Here is a 20,366-nt window from a genome sequence, read left to right on the forward strand (position 1 = left end):
TACTTTGTTGGCATTCCCACAATGCCATGCCAGATTTTTTCTATGGTGTGCACACTGACCACCCAGACCCATTCTCTCAGATGTAGGCCTACCAGCCTTCTCACGTTAAATTTGACGCCGCTAGAATTTTGGCGTAGATCTACGGTTTGGACCCTGAACGTAAAGCCATAGATCTATGGGACGGACCCTGAAAGGGTTAATATACAATATTTAAAACATCCCAGAGAGGTAAAATGCACATACAGTACACTCATTATTTACCTTAAAATATGTGTAGTCTTAATGTAGGAAGAGAGGTGAGTAGTATTTATTTGTAGGAAGTCAGTGTAGGTAGCCGGTAGGTGTAGCCCCGCCTGGGCTACACCTACTGGCTACCTACACTGTGGCCCAGAGCCATATTATTAACATCGACATGCCTTGTTCACTGAATTTAATCATTTCTAATAACTACTTTTAGATGCCATCATAAACGAAGGTAGAAGTAATGAATAATTCATGCCAAAAATTGTAAACAAAAGCAGAGTGAGGGAGTGGCTGGGCCAAAATCAGATTCATACACATTTTCTCTGATGGCTGAGCAGAGAAAACGTAATGTTGTCCCTCCACCCAGCTACCACACAGGTCTACAAGTATTATTATCAGAGCACACATAAAATATGCAATAAATGCCAGACAACAAGTTTACACTAACTTATATTAAGTTAGCAATAGAAATAGGCATTAAAAACACAATAAAAGGTAAGATACACACAGAGTACACTTATTGCTTACCTTAAAATATTAATATTAATGTGTGAGAGGTGAGTGGCAGGGTGTTTATTGAATAAAATCAGAATGGCACACCATCATCCTCTAACTTGGCACTTAAAGCAAGAGGCTTACGACTTCTCTTTTTATCACAGCTAAGCTTAGACGCCATCGTCAATGAGAGCCAACTAGTTAACGAAAGAGTAAATGAGAGAGAGAAGGAGATACAGAGTTGAGACAATGTAAGAACACAAACTGAACAGGTAGTGGACGATTACTTGGTCAGGCGAAATAAATGCGTATTAATATGTGTCTACTTTTAGTTCATTCACGTCCATTTGTAAGAGTTTGTAAAACATTTACCTCAATATTTTTTTATTATAATAATAATTACCTCACAATACAAATACTCTTACATTGTGTACAAGTTGTACAAGTTAGTTCAGAATAAACAAACAGCAACACACCATTTTTAGAGTGAATGAAGATAATATTAACAATAATAATAATAATAATAATAATAATAATAATAATAATAATAATAATAATAATAATAATGATAATGATAATATTATTATTATTATTATTTATTATTATTATTTATTATTATAAAAATCATTAAACTCACAAGGGTCATGAATTGCTATATATAGAGTAAAGGCATATGAAAAGAATATTTTTCTACAGTTATTCTCCAGTTTAACTAGAGAAAACGTAATTCTTCCGACACTACCTACGCAGCTGCTTTGTAAACAAATCTCATATTTACGTCAATTTTTATTCTGTGAGTGTATGTATCATGTTTATATGCTATGTAATGGGTTTCATATATAATTTTGAGGAAAATATCATAGATGGATTAATGAAAATGCCTATATTGAAGAAAAATAAGACATTTAGTGTGCCCAAGAGTGATTATTATTACGTAGTATTGGCGTCATGAGTAGAGATAGACTTAGCAATTTTAATGTGTACCTGCACACCAGCACAGTGTGTAAGTATATTTAGGTACAGGTACACTTAAGTATAATTATCAGAGTACATATAAAATATGCAGTAACTTTAAAACACTTGAAATTTTGGAAAGTTTCCTGACATAATAGATGAGGTCGCGGAAAATGTAAACAAACCAGGTGGGGGGCACCGTATTTGAAAGACCATTTGCCGTACAGCAACTTTTGGTCATAATTTGACATCGCCGTATTAGCGGAACGCCGTAAGACGAAACGCCGTAAAGTGGGGCCTTATTGTATTCTTGTTCTCATATACAGGGAAGTCCCATTTTAGAGAGATTTGCTTCACAATGTTTCACTAATGCAGTGGTTTTCAATTATACATATTCTTCATTTATTCAGACTTCCCACAGTAAATATATTCACCATTCACTATAAGCTAAGGATAAAAATATTATGAGATAAATAATGTGTGTATTGTATATGCATTTTTTAGGCCTATCTCTATTGCTCACTAAATATATGACAGTTTAAGCATGTTATCAGGCTTTTATATGCATTTGAAAGTGACTAAAGGCTTTGTTTCACTTTACAGTGGTTTTCACTTTTCATCAGTAGCCCAGAGCTCAATCTTCTGTATAAGCGGGGCCCTCCTGTACAGCAGTAGCCTGTTATCAATCCTGCTGTATAAATGGGGCCATCCCATACAACAGTAGCCTGGAACCTAACCTGCTGTATAAGCAGGGCCCTCCTGTACAGCAGTAGCCTGGAAAATGACCTCCTGTATAAGCAGGGCCCTCCTGTACAGCAGTAGCCTGGAACCTAACCTGCTGTATAAGCAGGGCCCTCCTGTACAGCAGTAGCCCGGAACCTAACCTGCTGTATAAGCGGGGCCCTCCTGTACAGCAGTAGCCCGGAACCTAACCTGCTGTATAAGCGGGGCGCTCCTGTACAGTAGTAGCCCGGAAAATAACTTGCTGTAAAAGCGGGACCCTCCTGTACAGCAGTAGCCTGGAACCTAACCTGCTGTATAAGCGGGGCCCTCCTGTACAGTAGTAGCCCGGAACCTAACCTGCTGTATAAGGGGGCCCTCCTGTACAGCAGTAGCCTGGAACCTAACCTGCTGTATAAGCGGGGCCCTCCTGTACAGCAGTAGCCCAGAACCTAACCTGCCGTATAAGCGGGGCCCTCCTGTACAGTAGTAGCCCGGAACCTAACCTGCTGTATAAGCGGGGCCCTCCTGTACAGCAGTAGCCCGGAACCTAACCTGCTGTATAAGCGGGGTCCTGTACAGTAGTAGCCCGGAACCTAACCTGCTGTATAAGCGGGGCCCTCCTGTAAAGCAGTAGCCCGGAACCTAACCTGCTGTATAAGCGGGGCCCTCCTGTACAGCAGTAGCCCGGAACCTAACCTGCTGTATAAGCACGGCCCTCCTGTACAGTAGTAGCCCAGAACCTAACCTGCTGTATAAACGGGGCCTTCCTGTACAGTAGTAGCCCGGAACCTAACCTGCTGTATAAGCGGGGCCCTCCTGTACTGCAGTAGCCTGGGACCTAACCTGCTGTATAAGCGGGGCCCTCCTGTACAGCAGTAGCCTGGAACCTAACCTGCTGTATATGCGGGGCCCTCCTGTACAGTAGTAGCCCAGAACCTAACCTGCTGTATAAGCGGGGCCCTCCTGTACAGCAATAGCCCAGAACCTAACCTGCTGTATAAGCGGGGCCCTCCTGTACAGCAGTAGCCTGGAACCTAACCTGCTGTATAAGCGGGGCCCTCCTGTACAGTAGTAGCCTGGAACCTAACCTGCTGTATAAGCGGGGCCCTCCTGTACAGTAGTAGCCCGGAACCTAACCTGCTGTATAAGCGTGCCCCTCCTGTACAGCAGTAGCCCGTTATCAATCCTGCTGTATAAATGGGGCCATCCCGTACAGCAGTAGCCTGGAACCTAACCTGCTGTATAAACTGGGCCCTCCTGTACAGCAGTAGCCTGGAACCTAACCTGTTGTATAAACAGGGTCCTGTACAGCAGTAGCCTGGAACCTAACCTGTTGTATAAACAGGGCCCTCCTGTACAGCAGTAGCCTGGAACCTAACCTGCTGTATAAGGAGGGCCCTCCTGTACAGCAGTAGCCTGGAACCTAACCTGCTGTATAAGTGGGGCCCTCCTGTACAGTAGTAGCCCAGAACCTAACCTGCTGTATAAGCGGGGCCCTCCTGTACAGCAGTAGCCCGGAACCTAACCTGCTGTATAAGTGGGGCCCTCCTGTACAGCAGTAGCCCATTATCAATCCTGCTGTATAAATGGGGCCATCCCGTACAGCAGTAGCCTGGAACCTAACCTGCTGTATAAGCAGGGCCCTTCTGTATAGCAGTAGCCTGGAACCTAACCTGCTGTATAAGCAGGGCCCTCCTGTACAGCAGTAGCCTGGAATCTAACCTGCTGTATAAGCAGGGCCCTCCTGTACAGCAGTAGCCCAGAACCTAACCTGCTGTATAAGCGGGGCCCTCCTGTACAGCAGTAGCCTGTTATCAATCCTGCTGTATAAATTGGGCCATCCCGTACAGCAGTAGCCTGGAACCTAACCTGCTGTATAAGCAGGGCCCTCCTGTACAGCAGTAGCCTGGAACCTAACCTGCTGTATAAGCAGGGCCCTCCTGTACAACAGTAGCCTGGAATCTAACCTGCTGTATAAGCAGGGCCCTCCTGTACAGCAGTAGCCTGGAACCTAACCTGCTGTATAAGCAGGGCCCTCCTGTACAGCAGTAGCCTGGAATCTAACCTGCTGTATAAGCAGGGCCCTCCTGTACAGCAGTAGCCTGGAACCTAACCTGCTGTATAAGCAGGGCCCTCCTGTACAGCAGTAGCCTGGAACCTAACCTGCTGTATAAGCGGGCCCCTCCTGTACAGCAGTAGCCCGTTATCAATCCTGCTGTATATATGGGGCCATCCCGTACAGCAGTAGCCTGGAACCTAACCTGCTGTATAAACAGGGCCCTCCTGTACAGCAGTAGCCTGGAACCTAACCTGTTGTATAAACAGGGCCCTCCTGTACAGGAGTAGCCTGGAACCTAACCTGCTGTATAAGCAGGGCCCTCCTGTACAGCAGTAGCCTGGAACCTAACCTGCTGTATAAGTGGGGCCCTCCTGTACAGCAGTAGCCTGGAACATAACCTGCTGTATAAGCAGGGCCCTCCTGTATAGCAGTAGCCTGGAACCTAACCTGCTGTATAAGCGGGGCCCTCCTGTACAGCAGTAGCCTGGAACCTAACCTTCTGTATAAGCAGGGCCCTCCTGTACAGTAGTAGCCCGGAACCTAACCTGCTGTATAAGCAGGGCCCTCCTGTACAGTAGTAGCCCGGAACCTAACCTGCTGTATAAGCGTGCCCCTCCTGTACAGCAGTAGCCCGTTATCAATCCTGCTGTATAAATGGGGCCATCCTGTACAGCAGTAGCCTGGAACCTAACCTGCTGTATAAGCGTGCCCCTCCTGTACAGCAGTAGCCCGTTATCAATCCTGCTGTATAAACAGGGCCCTCCTGTACAGCAGTAGCCTGGAACCTAACCTGTTGTATAAGCAGGGCCCTCCTGTACAGCAGTAGCCTGGAACCTAACCTGCTGTATAAGTGGGGCCCTCCTGTACAGCAGTAGCCTGGAACCTAACCTGCTGTATAAGCAGGGCCCTCCTGTACAGCAGTAGCCTGGAACCTAATCTGCTGTATAAGCAGGGCCCTCCTGTACAGCAGTAGCCTGGAACCTAACCTGCTGTATAAGCAGGGCCCTCCTGTACAGAAGTAGCCTGGAACCTAACCTGCTGTATAAGCAGGGCCCTCGTGTACAGCAGTATCCTGGAACCTAACCTGCTGTATAAGCAGGGCCCTCCTGTACAGAAGTAGCCTGGAACCTAACCTGCTGTATAAGCAGGGCCCTCCTGTACAGCAGTAGCCTGGAACCTAACCTGCTGTATAAGCAGGGCCCTCCTGTACAGAAGTAGCCTGGAACCTAACCTGCTGTATAAGCAGGGCCCTCCTGTACAGCAGTAGCCTGGAACCTAACCTGCTGTTTAAGCAGGGCCCTCCTGTACAGAAGTAGCCTGGAACCTAACCTGCTGTATAAGCAGGGCCCTCCTGTACAGCAGTAGGCTGGAACCTAACCTGCTGTATATGCGGGGCCCTCCTGTACAGAAGTAGCCTGGAACCTAACCTGCTGTATAAGCAGGGCCCTCCTGTACAGAAGTAGCCTGGAACCTAACCTGCTGTATAAGCAGGCCCCTCCTGTACAGAAGTAGCCTGGAACCTAACCTGCTGTATAAGCAGGGCCCTCCTGTACAGAAGTAGCCTGGAACCTAACCTGCTGTATAAGCAGGCCCCTCCTGTACAGAAGTAGCCTGGAACCTAACCTGCTGTATAAGCAGGGCCCTCCTGTACAGAAGTAGCCTGGAACCTAACCTGCTGTATAAGCAGGGCCCTCCTGTACAGAAGTAGCCTGGAACCTAACCTGCTGTATAAGCAAGCCCCTTCTGTACAGAAGTAGCCTGGGACATAACCTGCTGTATAAGCAGGGCCCTCCTGTACAGAAGTAGCCTGGAACCTAACCTGCTGTATAAGCAGGGCCCTCCTGTACAGAAGTAGCCTGGAACCTAACCTGCTGTATAAGCAGGGCCCTCCTGTACAGAAGTAGCCTGGAACCTAACCTGCTGTATAAGCAGGGCCCTCCTGTACAGAAGTAGCCTGGAACCTAACCTGCTGTATAAGCAGGGCCCTCCTGTACAGAAGTAGCCTGGAACCTAACCTGCTGTATAAGCAGGGCCCTCCTGTACAGAAGTAGCCTGGAACCTAACCTGCTGTATAAGCAGGGCCCTCCTGTACAGCAGTAGCCTGGAACCTAACCTGCTGTATAAGCAGGGCCCTCCTGTACAGAAGTAGCCTGGAACCTAACCTGCTGTATAAGCAGGGCCCTCCTGTACAGCAGTAGCCTGGAACCTAACCTGCTGTATAAGCAGGGCCCTCCTGTACAGAAGTAGCCTGGAACCTAACCTGCTGTATAAGCAGGGCCCTCCTGTACAGAAGTAGCCTGGAACCTAACCTGCTGTATAAGCAGGGCCCTCCTGTACAGAAGTAGCCTGGAACCTAACCTGCTGTATAAGCAGGGCCCTCCTGTACAGAAGTAGCCTGGAACCTAACCTGCTGTATAAGCAGGCCCCTCCTGTACAGAAGTAGCCTGGAACCTAACCTGCTGTATAAGCAGGGCCCTCCTGTACAGAAGTAGCCTGGAACCTAACCTGCTGTATAAGCAGGCCCCTCCTGTACAGAAGTAGCCTGGAACCTAACCTGCTGTATAAGCAGGCCCCTCCTGTACAGAAGTAGCCTGGAACCTAATCTGCTGTATAAGCAGGCCCCTCCTGTACAGAAGTAGCCTGGAACCTATCCCTTTTATGGTTGAGACCTTTGATTTCAAACTTGGTCTCAGGTTTGAAGAATTTAAAAAAAAAAATTATCATATGAAATGATAGAGAATCTTTTTCCAGGGGTAATGAAAACAAAAGTATGAAATTTGATGGAAAACTTTTGGAATTATGCTCTCGTAAAATTAGCGGTATCAGTGATATTTAGGCATCAGCAATTTTGCTTATTTTGTGCCCTATTTTTGGTAAGAAAGTTTATTCAGTTATACACAAATACAGTTACATAGATTATCATACATAGCAGCATATGTGTAAAGTACCTAGGATAACCCAAAAAAAAGTCAGACAGAGTGACTTATTTCCATTGGGGTCCTTTTACCTTATTATTATAACAGAAAGGAAATAGTATCTTATTATTATTCTATGAAGGAGATATATACAGTGGACCCCCGCATAACGATTACCTCCAAATGTGACCAATTATGTAAGTGTATTTATGTAAGTGCGTTTGTACGTGTATGTTTGGGGGTCTGAAATGGACTAATCTACTTCACAATATTCCTTATGGGAAAAAATTCGGTCAGTACTGGCACCTGAACATACTACTGGAATGAAAAAAGTTCGTTAACCGGGGGTCCACTGTATTACCATACTATTCAGACTATTCTATAAAGGAGATAATAGTACCATACTATTAAGACTATTCTATAAAGGAGATAATATTACCATACTATTTAGACTATTCTATAAAGGAGATAATATTACCATACTATTAAGACTATTCTATAAAGGAGATAATATCTTATTATTATTCTATAAAGGAGATAATATTACCATACTATTAAGACTATTCTATAAAGGAGATAATATCTTATTATCATACTATTAAGACTACTACACGAGGTTCATTAAGACTATCTACAATAAGTGGGTCATTGTTAGGAATAAGGTAAAATTACACATGCATTTGCTAAAAAAAAATAAAAAATCATTCTCCCCCCTTTCTGTAGCTACATTCATCAGGCACCTTTTGGCTCTCGTCTTCAACTGGTTCATGCTATGACTGGCTTTGACATGTACAGGCAGCCTGTTACATTCCTTTATTGTTGTGCAATAAAAGGTGTTTGAAGCCTGGCCACTAACTGTGGGTACTACAAAGTTGTGCTCTCCCCCCCTAGTACTATGATTGCTTTGGATCCAAGCCTTGACAAAATTGGCAGCAAGATATTCTGGACACTGTGAGCAATTTTATAAACTTGATTTAGCTTCAGTTGTTTTACTCTGTCTTCAACATTCAGCATATCCAACTGTTGAAATTCATCCTGGCCTACATACTCTCTTGGACCCAGGTCCAGGATGAATCTTACCATTTTGTTCTGGGTGATTTGCAGTCTATCATTCAGTTTTTTTTGTCAAGGCAGAGTACCATGAAGAGCAAGCATAGTCCATATGACATTGTATAAGGGCTAGACATAGGGTCCTGCGAGCCTCAGTAGGTAGACACTGTGCTTGTCTATACAGGAACTTCAGTCTGGCATTTGCTTTCTTTACTACACTGTTCCCTATCAATTCTCCTGACATGCATGGGTCAAAGGGGATTCCCAGATATCTTACTGAGGAAACTGAAGTGATGGGCTCCCCATTACACTGGACATTAAAATTTTTTACCCTTCTCAGTTTGTTTCATGCCAAAGAGAATGGCTTCAGTTTTCCTGAGGTGTAATGGTAGTTAGTCTACTAACCATTTGCTGCAGGACTCCAGTTCCAGTGTTAATACATTATCTATATCTTGTGGGTCTTTACCTGACACTAACAGAGCACTGTCATCTGCATACAGTAGGAGTTTGGACTTGACACTGATAGGCATGTCATTAACATAGCAAAGGAATAATAAGGGACCCAAAATACTACCTTGGGGAACTCCACATGCTATCAGCAGGGGTTCTGATTCCATTTTGTTGATTTTGACAATTTGTCTCCTGTTGCTAAGGTAGGACTTAAACCAGTCTACAGAATGTATACCGATAAGTTGAAGTTTCTTACATAATATATTGTGAAATTAAGACACATGTGCAACATCTAGGTATCTTTATTGTAGACGTTTCGCCATCCAGTGGCTTTATCAATACAAATTCTAGGACATAACATGAAGACAGTAGGACTATATACAGAAGATGAGGTAATCAGTCCCTCAACCTAGGAGTAGGTGCGAAGAGCACCGTAGTCGTGGAGATGGCGAAACGTCTACAATAAAGATACCCAGATGTTGCACATGTGTCTTAATTTCATCTTGTTGGTATTATATACCATTCTTGCACATAATATATTGTGGTAGATAGTATCGAAGGCCTTTTGCAGGTCTAAGGTTACCATACCTATGAGATTCCCCATCGACATTTCAGTTCTCATGTAATCCATCAGATTAATTAGGAAAAATTAAGAGGAAAATTTTTACTCAGTTTTAAACACGAAGTGGTCACATCTTCACCTACACATTTAAATTTCATTCTCCACTGTCCTGTAATTAGAAGGCATCTGTTGTTGAATGTTTGAAGCTATTCCACTGAAGGTTTTTGAAGTTATTGGATCCATTCCAGGATGAGTTCAACTACTATGGTCATTGGAAACATGCACATACCATTTGTTCCTAGAATCTGATACATGCCATTTGTTCCTAGAATCTGGCACATGCCATTTGTTCCTAGAATCTGGCACATGCCATTTGTTCCTAGAAGCTGGCACATGCCAATTGTTCCTAGAATCTGGCACATGCCAATTGTACCTAGATTCTGGTACATGTCATTTGTTCCTAGAATCTGGCACTTGCCATTTGTTCCTAGAATCTGGCACATGCCATTTGTTCCTAGATTCTGGCACATGCCATTTATTCTTATAATCTGACACATGCCATTTGTTCCTAGAATCTGGCACATGCCATTTGTTCCTAGAATCTGGCACATGCCATTTGTTCCTAGAATCTGGCACATGCCATTTGTTCCTAGATTCTGGCACATGCCATTTGTTCCTAGATTCTGGTGCATGCCATTTGTTCCTAGAATCTGGCACATGCCATTTGTTCCTAGAATCTGGCACATGCCATTTGTTCCTAGAATCTGGCACATACCATTTGTTCCTATAATCTGGCACATGCCATTTATTCCTAGAATCTAGCACATGCCATTTATTCTTAGAATCTGACACATGCCATTTGTTCCTAGAATCTGGCACATGCCATTTATTCCTTGAATCTGACACATGCCATTTGTTCCTAGAATCTGGCAAATTCCATTTGTTCCTAGAATCTGGCACAGGCCATTTGTTCCTAGAATATGGCACATGCCATTTGTTCCTAGAATCTTGCAAAGTCTTGAAATTTTGAAGTCAGTTGGATGATGCTTTCTTAAATTATGAGCAAAATAAAAACAAAAAGTTGGAGGGAAAAAAAAATTCAGGTAACTTTAAGGGTCCCCCTTCGAAGATACCTAATTACTGCTACTAGCACTTCATCAGGTGCTGCTATCACTTAAGTACTACTTCTTCCATTGCTGCCGCTGTATTAACGTGTATTTTGTGTGTTTGATAAGGCTTCGGAGGCTTCTTACTTTATTTGGGATCTTGTACACAGGCAGTGTTTAGTGCCCCCTGGGGCCAAGCCCCAGCTGCAAGAGAGAGTAAGGTTGTTGTCTCTAGGCTGCCTGGTGGGAGAGTGAGGCAGGGTAAGTGTGGTGTGAGCTGAGCTTGGTAGGCATATAGATGTCAGCACCAGCATGGCACAGAATATGAACCCAACTGGGTATACAGATACTATAGTCTTTGCTGCCTCCTCCTCCTCCTCTTCTGCCATTGCTGCTGCAACCATTATAATTAATGCTATTTCCATTTCATCTTCTGCCATTATTATCTCCAGAGTTACTACCTCAGTGACTATTTCTGCCTACTACTACTACTGTTGATGTTGCTGCTGTTACTAGCATTTTGACCATTTTTTTACACACCGGACACTTTACTTTTTCTGCATGGATGACAACCTACCAATAAACAATCCAAAACAAACAATTTTATATCTCTGCATAGGTTACAATGTGTGAATGCATATGAAGCATGTTGATGGGTACAAAGAAAGCCACTAGCATGCCGGGGCATTTTGGGCAGACTAATATCAAAGGTTAACCAAAAACATTTTATTTAAAAATTGCTTCATATCATACATATTTAATTAATGTAGATTTCCTAATTCTAAGTTTGATCTATAGTAGATCATCGATTACCATGGTAGTTACATTCCTGAAAATGCAGTGTTAGATGAATCTGTGTTAAATGAACTGAAGAACTAATGAGAAAAATAGGGTATGTTCCTGGTACCCCCAAAAAAGCCAAACCACTTTTTTTTAGGTCTACAAATCTTACAAAAATAAAAAGATAATATAATTATTGTTCATTGTCATTATGTATTATGTTTTTCTATTGCTTAAGGCTATAAATGCAACAGAAATAATATTTCTTACCTTAAATTGTGATTGTTGGTGTTTGTCACTGGTTGTGAAGGGAATGGAGAGGCATGCTGTAGCCCTACTGTGCTGAGGTGGATTGTTGGCTGAGGTGGATGGTAGTCAAGTTGGTCAGTCAAGTCAGTCAATTTGCAAACACAGATCTGGTTGTAGATAAATGGTTTAGAGAACTGACAAGTTGATAAGTTACACATGTGCAGCACTTGGGTAACTTTATTGAGGAAACATTTTGCCACACAGTGGCTTCATCAGTCCCTACAAAGGAGAATGGTGAAGAACAGGAGTTTGAGGCAGTCAGTCCCTCAACCTTGAGTTGATGTAATCAGTCCTACAACTGCTTCACCTCACCTGTCTACAATATATAAGTCACTTCTTCGTGCATATGCTGTGTCCTTTTCATAATTGATTGACTGATTACATTGATTCAAGGCTGAGGGATTGATTACCTCAGACTCCTGTTCTTCACCATTCTTCTTTGTATGGACTGATGAAGCCACTGTGTGGTGAAATGTTTCCTCAATAAAGATACCCAAGTGCTGTACATGCGTCTAACTTACCAACAGATCTGGTTATTGTACGGGACATGTATGTACTGAACACTGGGACTGGGGTGGTTCCCCCACAAAGACAATGGACTGACCCACAGACTGACTGCCCAAGAGCTAACTATACAGAGGGGGGGAAAAAATCCCTCGTTGCCTGTAGCAGTGCTCAAATTTTTTACCAGCCCAGAAGTGAAACCATGTTACTTGAATTTTATGAAGCTTCAGTCAAAAATATGCTGCAATTTTACGGTAGTGTAATGGAGAAAATGTGATAAAGGAACCTATGTTAATCGATGATCTACTGTATATTTTTTCCTATGAAGATAATTTTTTATATTTTGTCTGTAAATTGAAATAAATATCACCAGTATCAAATATTTTTAACTAGGTACTTGCTTAATCTAGCCATAATTGTGAATTTATTGTAAAAATAAAAATTTCTAGATAAAATATTTGAATCTGCATTCTTCTTGCACTGAAATTCATCAGTGAATCAATGATGACTGCTGTCATTTCCTTTCAGGGTGGCACTGGAGACAATCAGTTCACAAATAGGTACAGCTAGACTCATCCTAAGACTGTTTGATGACCTTCCCATGCTTCAGTACTCTCTGTCTTGCTTCAAGGAGAATAAGGTGTGCTAGTGTCTTGTCATACTTTGAAATAATAATACACAAATAACCCACATATAGGAGAGAAACTTATGATGATATTTTGGTCTGACTTGGACCATTTACAAGTCACTCTAATAAGAGAGTAAGGACGTCAGTATATATAAGCGAGGGGGAGGGACAAGGATGGGAACAAGAGAGTTGGAAAAAGAAGTAGTGGTAGTGGTAAGCCTGGTAGTGGATGTAGTAGTAGAAGTAATAGTGGTAGTAGAAAATTGGGAGAATAGTTAAATGGCATAAGAGAGAAAGGAGAGTGAAGGGTGAAGGGAGGCATTAATAATGGTAGTAGCTCTCTTGCAGTGCTTCTTTTTATTGTCCTTAGACTGACCCCACTTCTATTACTACTACTATGACTACCACTCTATTTCTACTACTTTTGCTGGGTTTTCTTCTATTTTCTTACTAGTTCTTGTTTATTTCCTCTTATCTCCATGGAGAAGTGGAACAGAATTCTTCCTCCATAAGCCATGAGTGTTGTAAGAGGCAACTAAAATGCCAAGAGCAAGGGGCTGGTAACATTCTCCTGTATATATTACTAAATTTGAAAGGAGAAACTTTCATTTTTTCTTTTGGGCCACCTGCATCGGTGGGATATGGCCGGTTTGTTGAAAGAGGAAGAAGACTTTTATAGATTCATAGGAGCATATACACCTACCATCTGACTTACGACCTGCTCGACTTACGACCACTCGACTTACGACCGTGTTTTTTATGCCAAATTTCTGGGAAATAAACAACTATTTGTGTTGTACACAGTGTTTATCCTAAACCTTATGGTATAAAATACAGTACTAACAACATAAAAAGTAAAGTAAAACATGAACTACCAAAATAAAACAATAAAATAAAGTCATTACAAAAATGTTTTGTTGATATTCAGTAGTAAAGTTCGACTTACGACCATTTCGACTTACGATCAGTTTCTCGGAACCGAACTCAGTCGTAAGTTGGATGGTAGGTGTATATATATATATATATATGTGATCATTTACAGTTTATAATTATCTGTTACAGTTATAGAAGCAGATCTGTACCTGTGGTTTTCTCTCTTCAGTGTTTAGTTATCATATTAAAGTTTGCAGTGTCAGAACATTTTAAAATAGCTGTGATTTCAGCACTCTTCCACACCATTTGTGAAGATGCTTTCTAGTATCCCTTTGGCACCTTTGGATAGTGTTCTGCCTTCTTTATATTGTCTCTACAAAAAGTTTCACACTCCATCTTTTTCCTGACTTTTTCTATCAGCTTCTTATTCCACCAGTGATTTTTTCTTCCCTACATTTTTATCTTCTTTCCATGTGACAGTGAAAATTAAAAATGAAATTTAATTCCCAAAAAAGCTTAGTGGTTACAAATAGTAAGTAGTATGGACTACAAGATTATTAGAAAGCCAATGTTTATGCAGAGCATTTTGGTCATTCTTATACTATACCTAATCACTAGAACCTGAAGTTATAAACAGTAATGTTTAGATTGCTTGAATGCTGTGTTTGATCCAACATGTTTATACAGTACAGTGCCTATCATTAAAGTATATCGATCCCCTCCCCTCAAACCACAGCCACAACCAAGATCTCTGCCTGCCGTGAGAAAGGCAGGGGTCGGATTAAGGCATGGGCTGTAGGGGCTGCAGCCCAGGGGCCTCTGCTAGCTGGAGGGCCTCCAAAAATGTTCTCAACAATTTACAATTTACTGATGTTTTGGAGAAATTTGTTTCCAAGAAATTATGCAAAGCAAATGGTTGAATTTTAATTGTGGTTAGCCTTGTAAAAATAAATTTAATACTTTTTTAACTTTTTTCTTTTGAAAATATCACTGGGGGCCTCTCACAGTACCTGTAGACCAGAGGCCTACAAAATGTTAATTCTAGCTCTAGAGAATGGTATCCACATATTCCATAGGCACAGCTTCTTCTGCCTCAGTGCATATGAGAGAAATATTTGGAGGATGGTCATAAAATTTCAGTGCAGCAAAATATAACTATATACATTTAGTGGCCACTTTATTAGGTACACCTGGTCGGTAATGCAAGTATCTAGTCAACCAATTATGTGGCAGCACCTCAATGCTTAACAGCATGAATAAATGGTCAAGAGGTTCAGTTCTTGTTCAGATTAAACATTAGAATGGGGAAGAAATGCAATCCAAGTGACTTTGACCGTGGAATGATTGTTGGTCACAGATGGGGTGGCTTGACTGTCTCAGAAACCACTGATCTGGGATTTTCATTCACAACAGTCTTTAAAGTTTACAGAGAATGGTGTGCAAAACACATCCAGTGAGCAGCAATTCTGTGAGTGAGAACTCCTTAATGAGAAGTCAGAGAAGGACCAGACTGGTTCAAGCTGACATTAAGGTGATAGCAACTCAAATAACCAGTCATTCCAATAGTGGTATGCAGAAAAGCATCTTTGAACACACAACATGTCAAACCTTGGAGTGGATGGAATACATCAGCAGAAGACCACACTGGGTTGTAGTGGATGTGGTGGAACAGAGATTGACAGCATAAATGTGTAGCCAGCAATTCTGCAGCAACTGTGTGATACTAACCTGTCCAGCACCTTATTAAATCCATGCCACCAAGAATTCAGGCTGTTTGGGAGACAAAGGGGGGTCCTACCCGGTACTAGTACGGTGTTCTAATGTAGTGGCCACTGAATGTATATGTCTGTGTATGTTTGTGTGTATGAATTTCTGTACATATATGCACTTTCATATGTATGCAGTGCATTTGTGCATGTATTTACATGTGTTACTTTTTGTATGTATACATGTGCAGAGGTATGCTTATGCATAAGTGTGTATAAGTACATGTTCATATGTATATACAGTAGGGCCCCACTTATACGGCTGGTTAGGTTCCAGGCTACCGCCGTAAAGCGGAAACTGCCGTAAAGTGGAACACCCTTTTTTTCCACTTACAAATGCATACAAACACTAGATAACAAGTTTACACTAACATATATTAAGTTAGCAATAGAACCAGGCATCAAAAAACAATAAAAAAGTACAATACACACATAGTGCACTCATTACTTACCTTAAAATATTTATAGTCTTAATCTAGGGTGAGACAAGTAGTATTTATTGTAAGAAATCAAGTGTGGTATGTATGGTAGTCAGCCAGGCTACCATACCAGGCCACCCCACCCACACATACAATTCTATGATAGTTAAGCATCCCAGAGCGATAAAATGTATATACAGTTCACTCATTACTTACCTTAAAATATAGGGTGAGATGAGTAGTATTTATTGTAAAAAATCAAGTGTGGTATGTATGATAGTCAGCCGGGCTACCATACCAGGCCAACCCACCTACACATAATATTCTATTACATTTAAGCATCCCAGAGCGATAAAATGTATATACAGTTCACTCATTACTTACCTTAAAATATTTGTAGTCTTAATGTAGAGTCAGGAGTAAGTAAATGAGATAAAACGAATAAATGAGAGAGAGAAAGAATGAGTGCATGAGAGAGTACAGGCGCAGAGTTATGTAAACAAACCAGGCGAAGGTAAGTTTTGTAAACGAAGTGTACATGTCTGGTTTGTGTACAAGTTACATTGTGTACAGGTTGTCTCTACATTGATACGGTAGAATAAATAAAGAAGAACACTCCCATTCTCATGTAACATCATTTTTACTATAATTTCAATTTACTCTCAACATTTTTGACATTTAATAACCATTACTTGTCTAATTACCTTTATCTGTTTTAATACCACATTTACTATCTTAGAGTACTCTTAATTACCTTGTACTGCCAAATAACCTCAAGTATAACTACCAGTGCAATATTGAATGAAATAAACATTACTTTTTCACTTTTTTTGTAATCATTATTACTAAAATTTTATTAAACACCATATTTACTACCAGTCAATTTTACTTTTGTACATTAAACATTATTTTATACTTCCCATAACATTTTGTTGCCAAATTTTCAAGTTTGTATATTCAACTCCAACCTTTATATTATCCTTTGTACCTGTGTACCTGTGTACCTGTCTACCATCTTACTATCATATTATAACCAAGACATTGCCATTGTTATTTTTTACTATTATTCTTTTGGTACTTTAATTGTGAATTTTATTTTGTCAATTTAAATCTAGTTATACTCTTGATCTTGTCAACAACATATACCAGACTCTAGTGCAATTGCAAGTACCATTTCAATTTGTATTTTTGTATTATAAGTTTATACTGTAAGTCCTATTCTAAGATTGTTTTCATATCTTAGTGACTATATTGTGTGTGCAATTAGTGTATATTTCAATTATATTATTGTTCAAGGCCCTTAACTATCTTTTGCTAACTAGTACCAACTACCTCATATATTTTTTTTTTCTACTTTTTTTTCTACTTTTTTTTTTTTATTCTTTTGCTACCTTAACTTGTATATTTTATCTTGTCAATTTAAATCTAGTTACACTCTAATTCTTGTAAACAACTTCTATAACACCTTAGTGCAATTACAACTGAGAGTCTTGTGCCTTTTTTATATCATTAGATTAAACTCAGTTGTACTATAGCTCATTCTAGCTCAATACATAGTCAGTACAAAAGTCATTATATTAGATCATAGTGTAATTACTAGTGAGAGCCTGGTGCTATTTTTAATTTGTATTTCTACATTATTAGATTAAACCTAGTTGTACTATTGCTCACTCTAGGTCAATATATAGACTATACCAAAGTCACTACATTAGACTTTAGTGCAATTACAAGTGAGAGTCTTGTGCTATTTTTAATTTGTATTTTTATATTATTAGTTTCTTTTTCTGTCTCATAAACACGCTAAGATAACAGGGATATCTTGCTACTCCTACTTACACTTTGGTCACACTTCACAGACACGCACATGCATATATATATATACATACATCTAGGTTTTTCTCCTTTTTCTAAATAGCTCTTGTTCTTTTTTATTTCTTCTATTGTCCATGGGGAAGTGGAAAAGAATCTTTCCTCCGTAAGCCATGCGTGTCGTATGAGGCGACTAAAATGCCGGGAGCAATGGGCTAGTAACCCCTTCTCCTGTATACAATTACTAAAAAAGAGAAGAAGAAAAACTTTATAAAACTGGGTTGCTTAAATGTGCGTGGATGTAGTGCGGATGACAAGAAACAGATGATTGCTGATGTTATGAATGAAAAGAAGTTGGATGTCCTGGCCCTAAGCGAAACAAAGCTGAAGGGGGTAGGAGAGTTTCAGTGGGGGGAAATAAATGGGATTAAATCTGGAGTATCTGAGAGAGTTAGAGCAAAGGAAGGGGTAGCAGTAATGTTAAATGATCAGTTATGGAAGGAGAAAAGAGAATATGAATGTGTAAATTCAAGAATTATGTGGATTAAAGTAAAGGTTGGATGCGAGAAGTGGGTCATAATAAGCGTGTATGCACCTGGAGAAGAGAGGAATGCAGAGGAGAGAGAGAGATTTTGGGAGATGTTAAGTGAATGTATAGGAGCCTTTGAACCAAGTGAGAGAGTAATTGTGGTAGGGGACTTGAATGCTAAAGTAGGAGAAACTTTTAGAGAGGGTGTGGTAGGTAAGTTTGGGGTGCCAGGTGTAAATGATAATGGGAGCCCTTTGATTGAACTTTGTATAGAAAGGGGTTTAGTTATAGGTAATACATATTTTAAGAAAAAGAGGATAAATAAGTATACACGATATGATGTAGGGCGAAATGACAGTAGTTTGTTGGACTATGTATTGGTAGATAAAAGACTGTTGAGTAGACTTCAGGATGTACATGTTTATAGAGGGGCCACAGATATATCAGATCACTTTCTAGTTGTAGCTACACTGAGAGTAAAAGGTAGATGGGATACAAGGAGAATAGAAGCATCAGGGAAGAGAGAGGTGAAGGTTTATAAACTAAAAGAGGAGGCAGTTAGGGTAAGATATAAACAGCTATTGGAGGATAGATGGGCTAATGAGAGCATAGGCAATGGGGTCGAAGAGGTATGGGGTAGGTTTAAAAATGTAGTGTTAGAGTGTTCAGCAGAAGTTTGTGGTTACAGGAAAGTGGGTGCAGGAGGGAAGAGGAGCGATTGGTGGAATGATGATGTAAAGAGAGTAGTAAGGGAGAAAAAGTTAGCATATGAGAAGTTTTTACAAAGTAGAAATGATGCAAGGAGGGAAGAGTATATGGAGAAAAAGAGAGAAGTTAAGAGAGTGGTGAAGCAATGTAAAAAGAGAGCAAATGAGAGAGTGGGTGAGATGTTATCAACAAATTTTGTTGAAAATAAGAAAAAGTTTTGGAGTGAGATTAACAAGTTAAGAAAGCCTAGAGAACAAATGGATTTGTCAGTTAAAAATAGGAGAGGAGAGTTATTAAATGGAGAGGTAGAGGTATTGGGAAGATGGAAGGAATATTTTGAGGAATTGTTAAATGTTGATGAAGATAGGGAAGCTGTGATTTCGTGTATAGGGCAAGGAGGAATAACATCTTGTAGGAGTGAGGAAGAGCCAGTTGTGAGTGTGGGGGAAGTTCGTGAGGCAGTAGGTAAAATGAAAGGGGGTAAGGCAGCCGGGATTGATGGGATAAAGATAGAAATGTTAAAAGCAGGTGGGGATATAGTTTTGGAGTGGTTGGTGCAATTATTTAATAAATGTATGGAAGAGGGTAAGGTACCTAGGGATTGGCAGAGAGCATGCATAGTTCCTTTGTATAAAGGCAAAGGGGATAAAAGAGAGTGCAAAAATTATAGGGGGATAAGTCTGTTGAGTGTACCTGGTAAAGTGTATGGTAGAGTTATAATTGAAAGAATTAAGAGTAAGACGGAGAATAGGATAGCAGATGAACAAGGAGGCTTTAGGAAAGGTAGGGGGTGTGTGGACCAGGTGTTTACAGTGAAACATATAAGTGAACAGTATTTAGATAAGGCTAAAGAGGTCTTTGTGGCATTTATGGATTTGGAAAAGGCGTATGACAGGGTGGATAGGGGGGCAATGTGGCAGATGTTGCAAGTGTATGGTGTAGGAGGTATGTTACTGAAAGCAGTGAAGAGTTTTTACGAGGATAGTGAGGCTCAAGTTAGAGTATGTAGGAAAGAGGGAAATTTTTTCCCAGTAAAAGTAGGCCTTAGACAAGGATGTGTGATGTCACCGTGGTTGTTTAATATATTTATAGATGGGGTTGTAAGAGAAGTAAATGCGAGGGTCTTGGCAAGAGGCGTGGAGTTAAAAGATAAAGAATCACACACAAAGTGGGAGTTGTCACAGCTGCTCTTTGCCGATGACACTGTGCTCTTGGGAGATTCTGAAGAGAAGTTGCAGAGATTGGTGGATGAATTTGGTAGGGTGTGCAAAAGAAGAAAATTAAAGGTGAATACAGGAAAGAGTAAGGTTATGAGGATAACAAAAAGATTAGGTGATGAAAGATTGAATATCAGATTGGAGGGAGAGAGTATGGAGGAGGTGAACGTATTCAGATATTTGGGAGTGGACGTGTCAGCGGATGGGTCTATGAAAGATGAGGTGAATCATAGAATTGATGAGGGAAAAAGAGTGAGTGGTGCACTT

The 20,366-nt window shown here is 40.8% G+C and overlaps 1 protein-coding gene across 7 annotated transcripts in view; it reads left to right on the top strand.

Moving 5' to 3' along the window:
* LOC128695724 (peroxisomal membrane protein 11C-like) overlaps window positions 1–20,366 on the top strand; it is a 342,218-nt gene that overhangs the window by 35,948 nt on the left and 285,904 nt on the right. For all 7 annotated transcript variants that reach the window (XM_070093444.1, XM_070093447.1, XM_070093442.1 and 4 more), the window contains exon 3: window positions 12,679–12,790. In XM_070093444.1, coding sequence (XP_069949545.1) covers window positions 12,679–12,790 — 112 coding nt within the window. The remainder of the gene's footprint in view (window positions 1–12,678; window positions 12,791–20,366) is intronic.

The sequence above is a fragment of the Cherax quadricarinatus genome, chromosome 42 (assembly GCF_038502225.1).
Source record: "Cherax quadricarinatus isolate ZL_2023a chromosome 42, ASM3850222v1, whole genome shotgun sequence".
Taxonomy (NCBI): Eukaryota; Metazoa; Arthropoda; class Malacostraca; order Decapoda; family Parastacidae; genus Cherax; species Cherax quadricarinatus.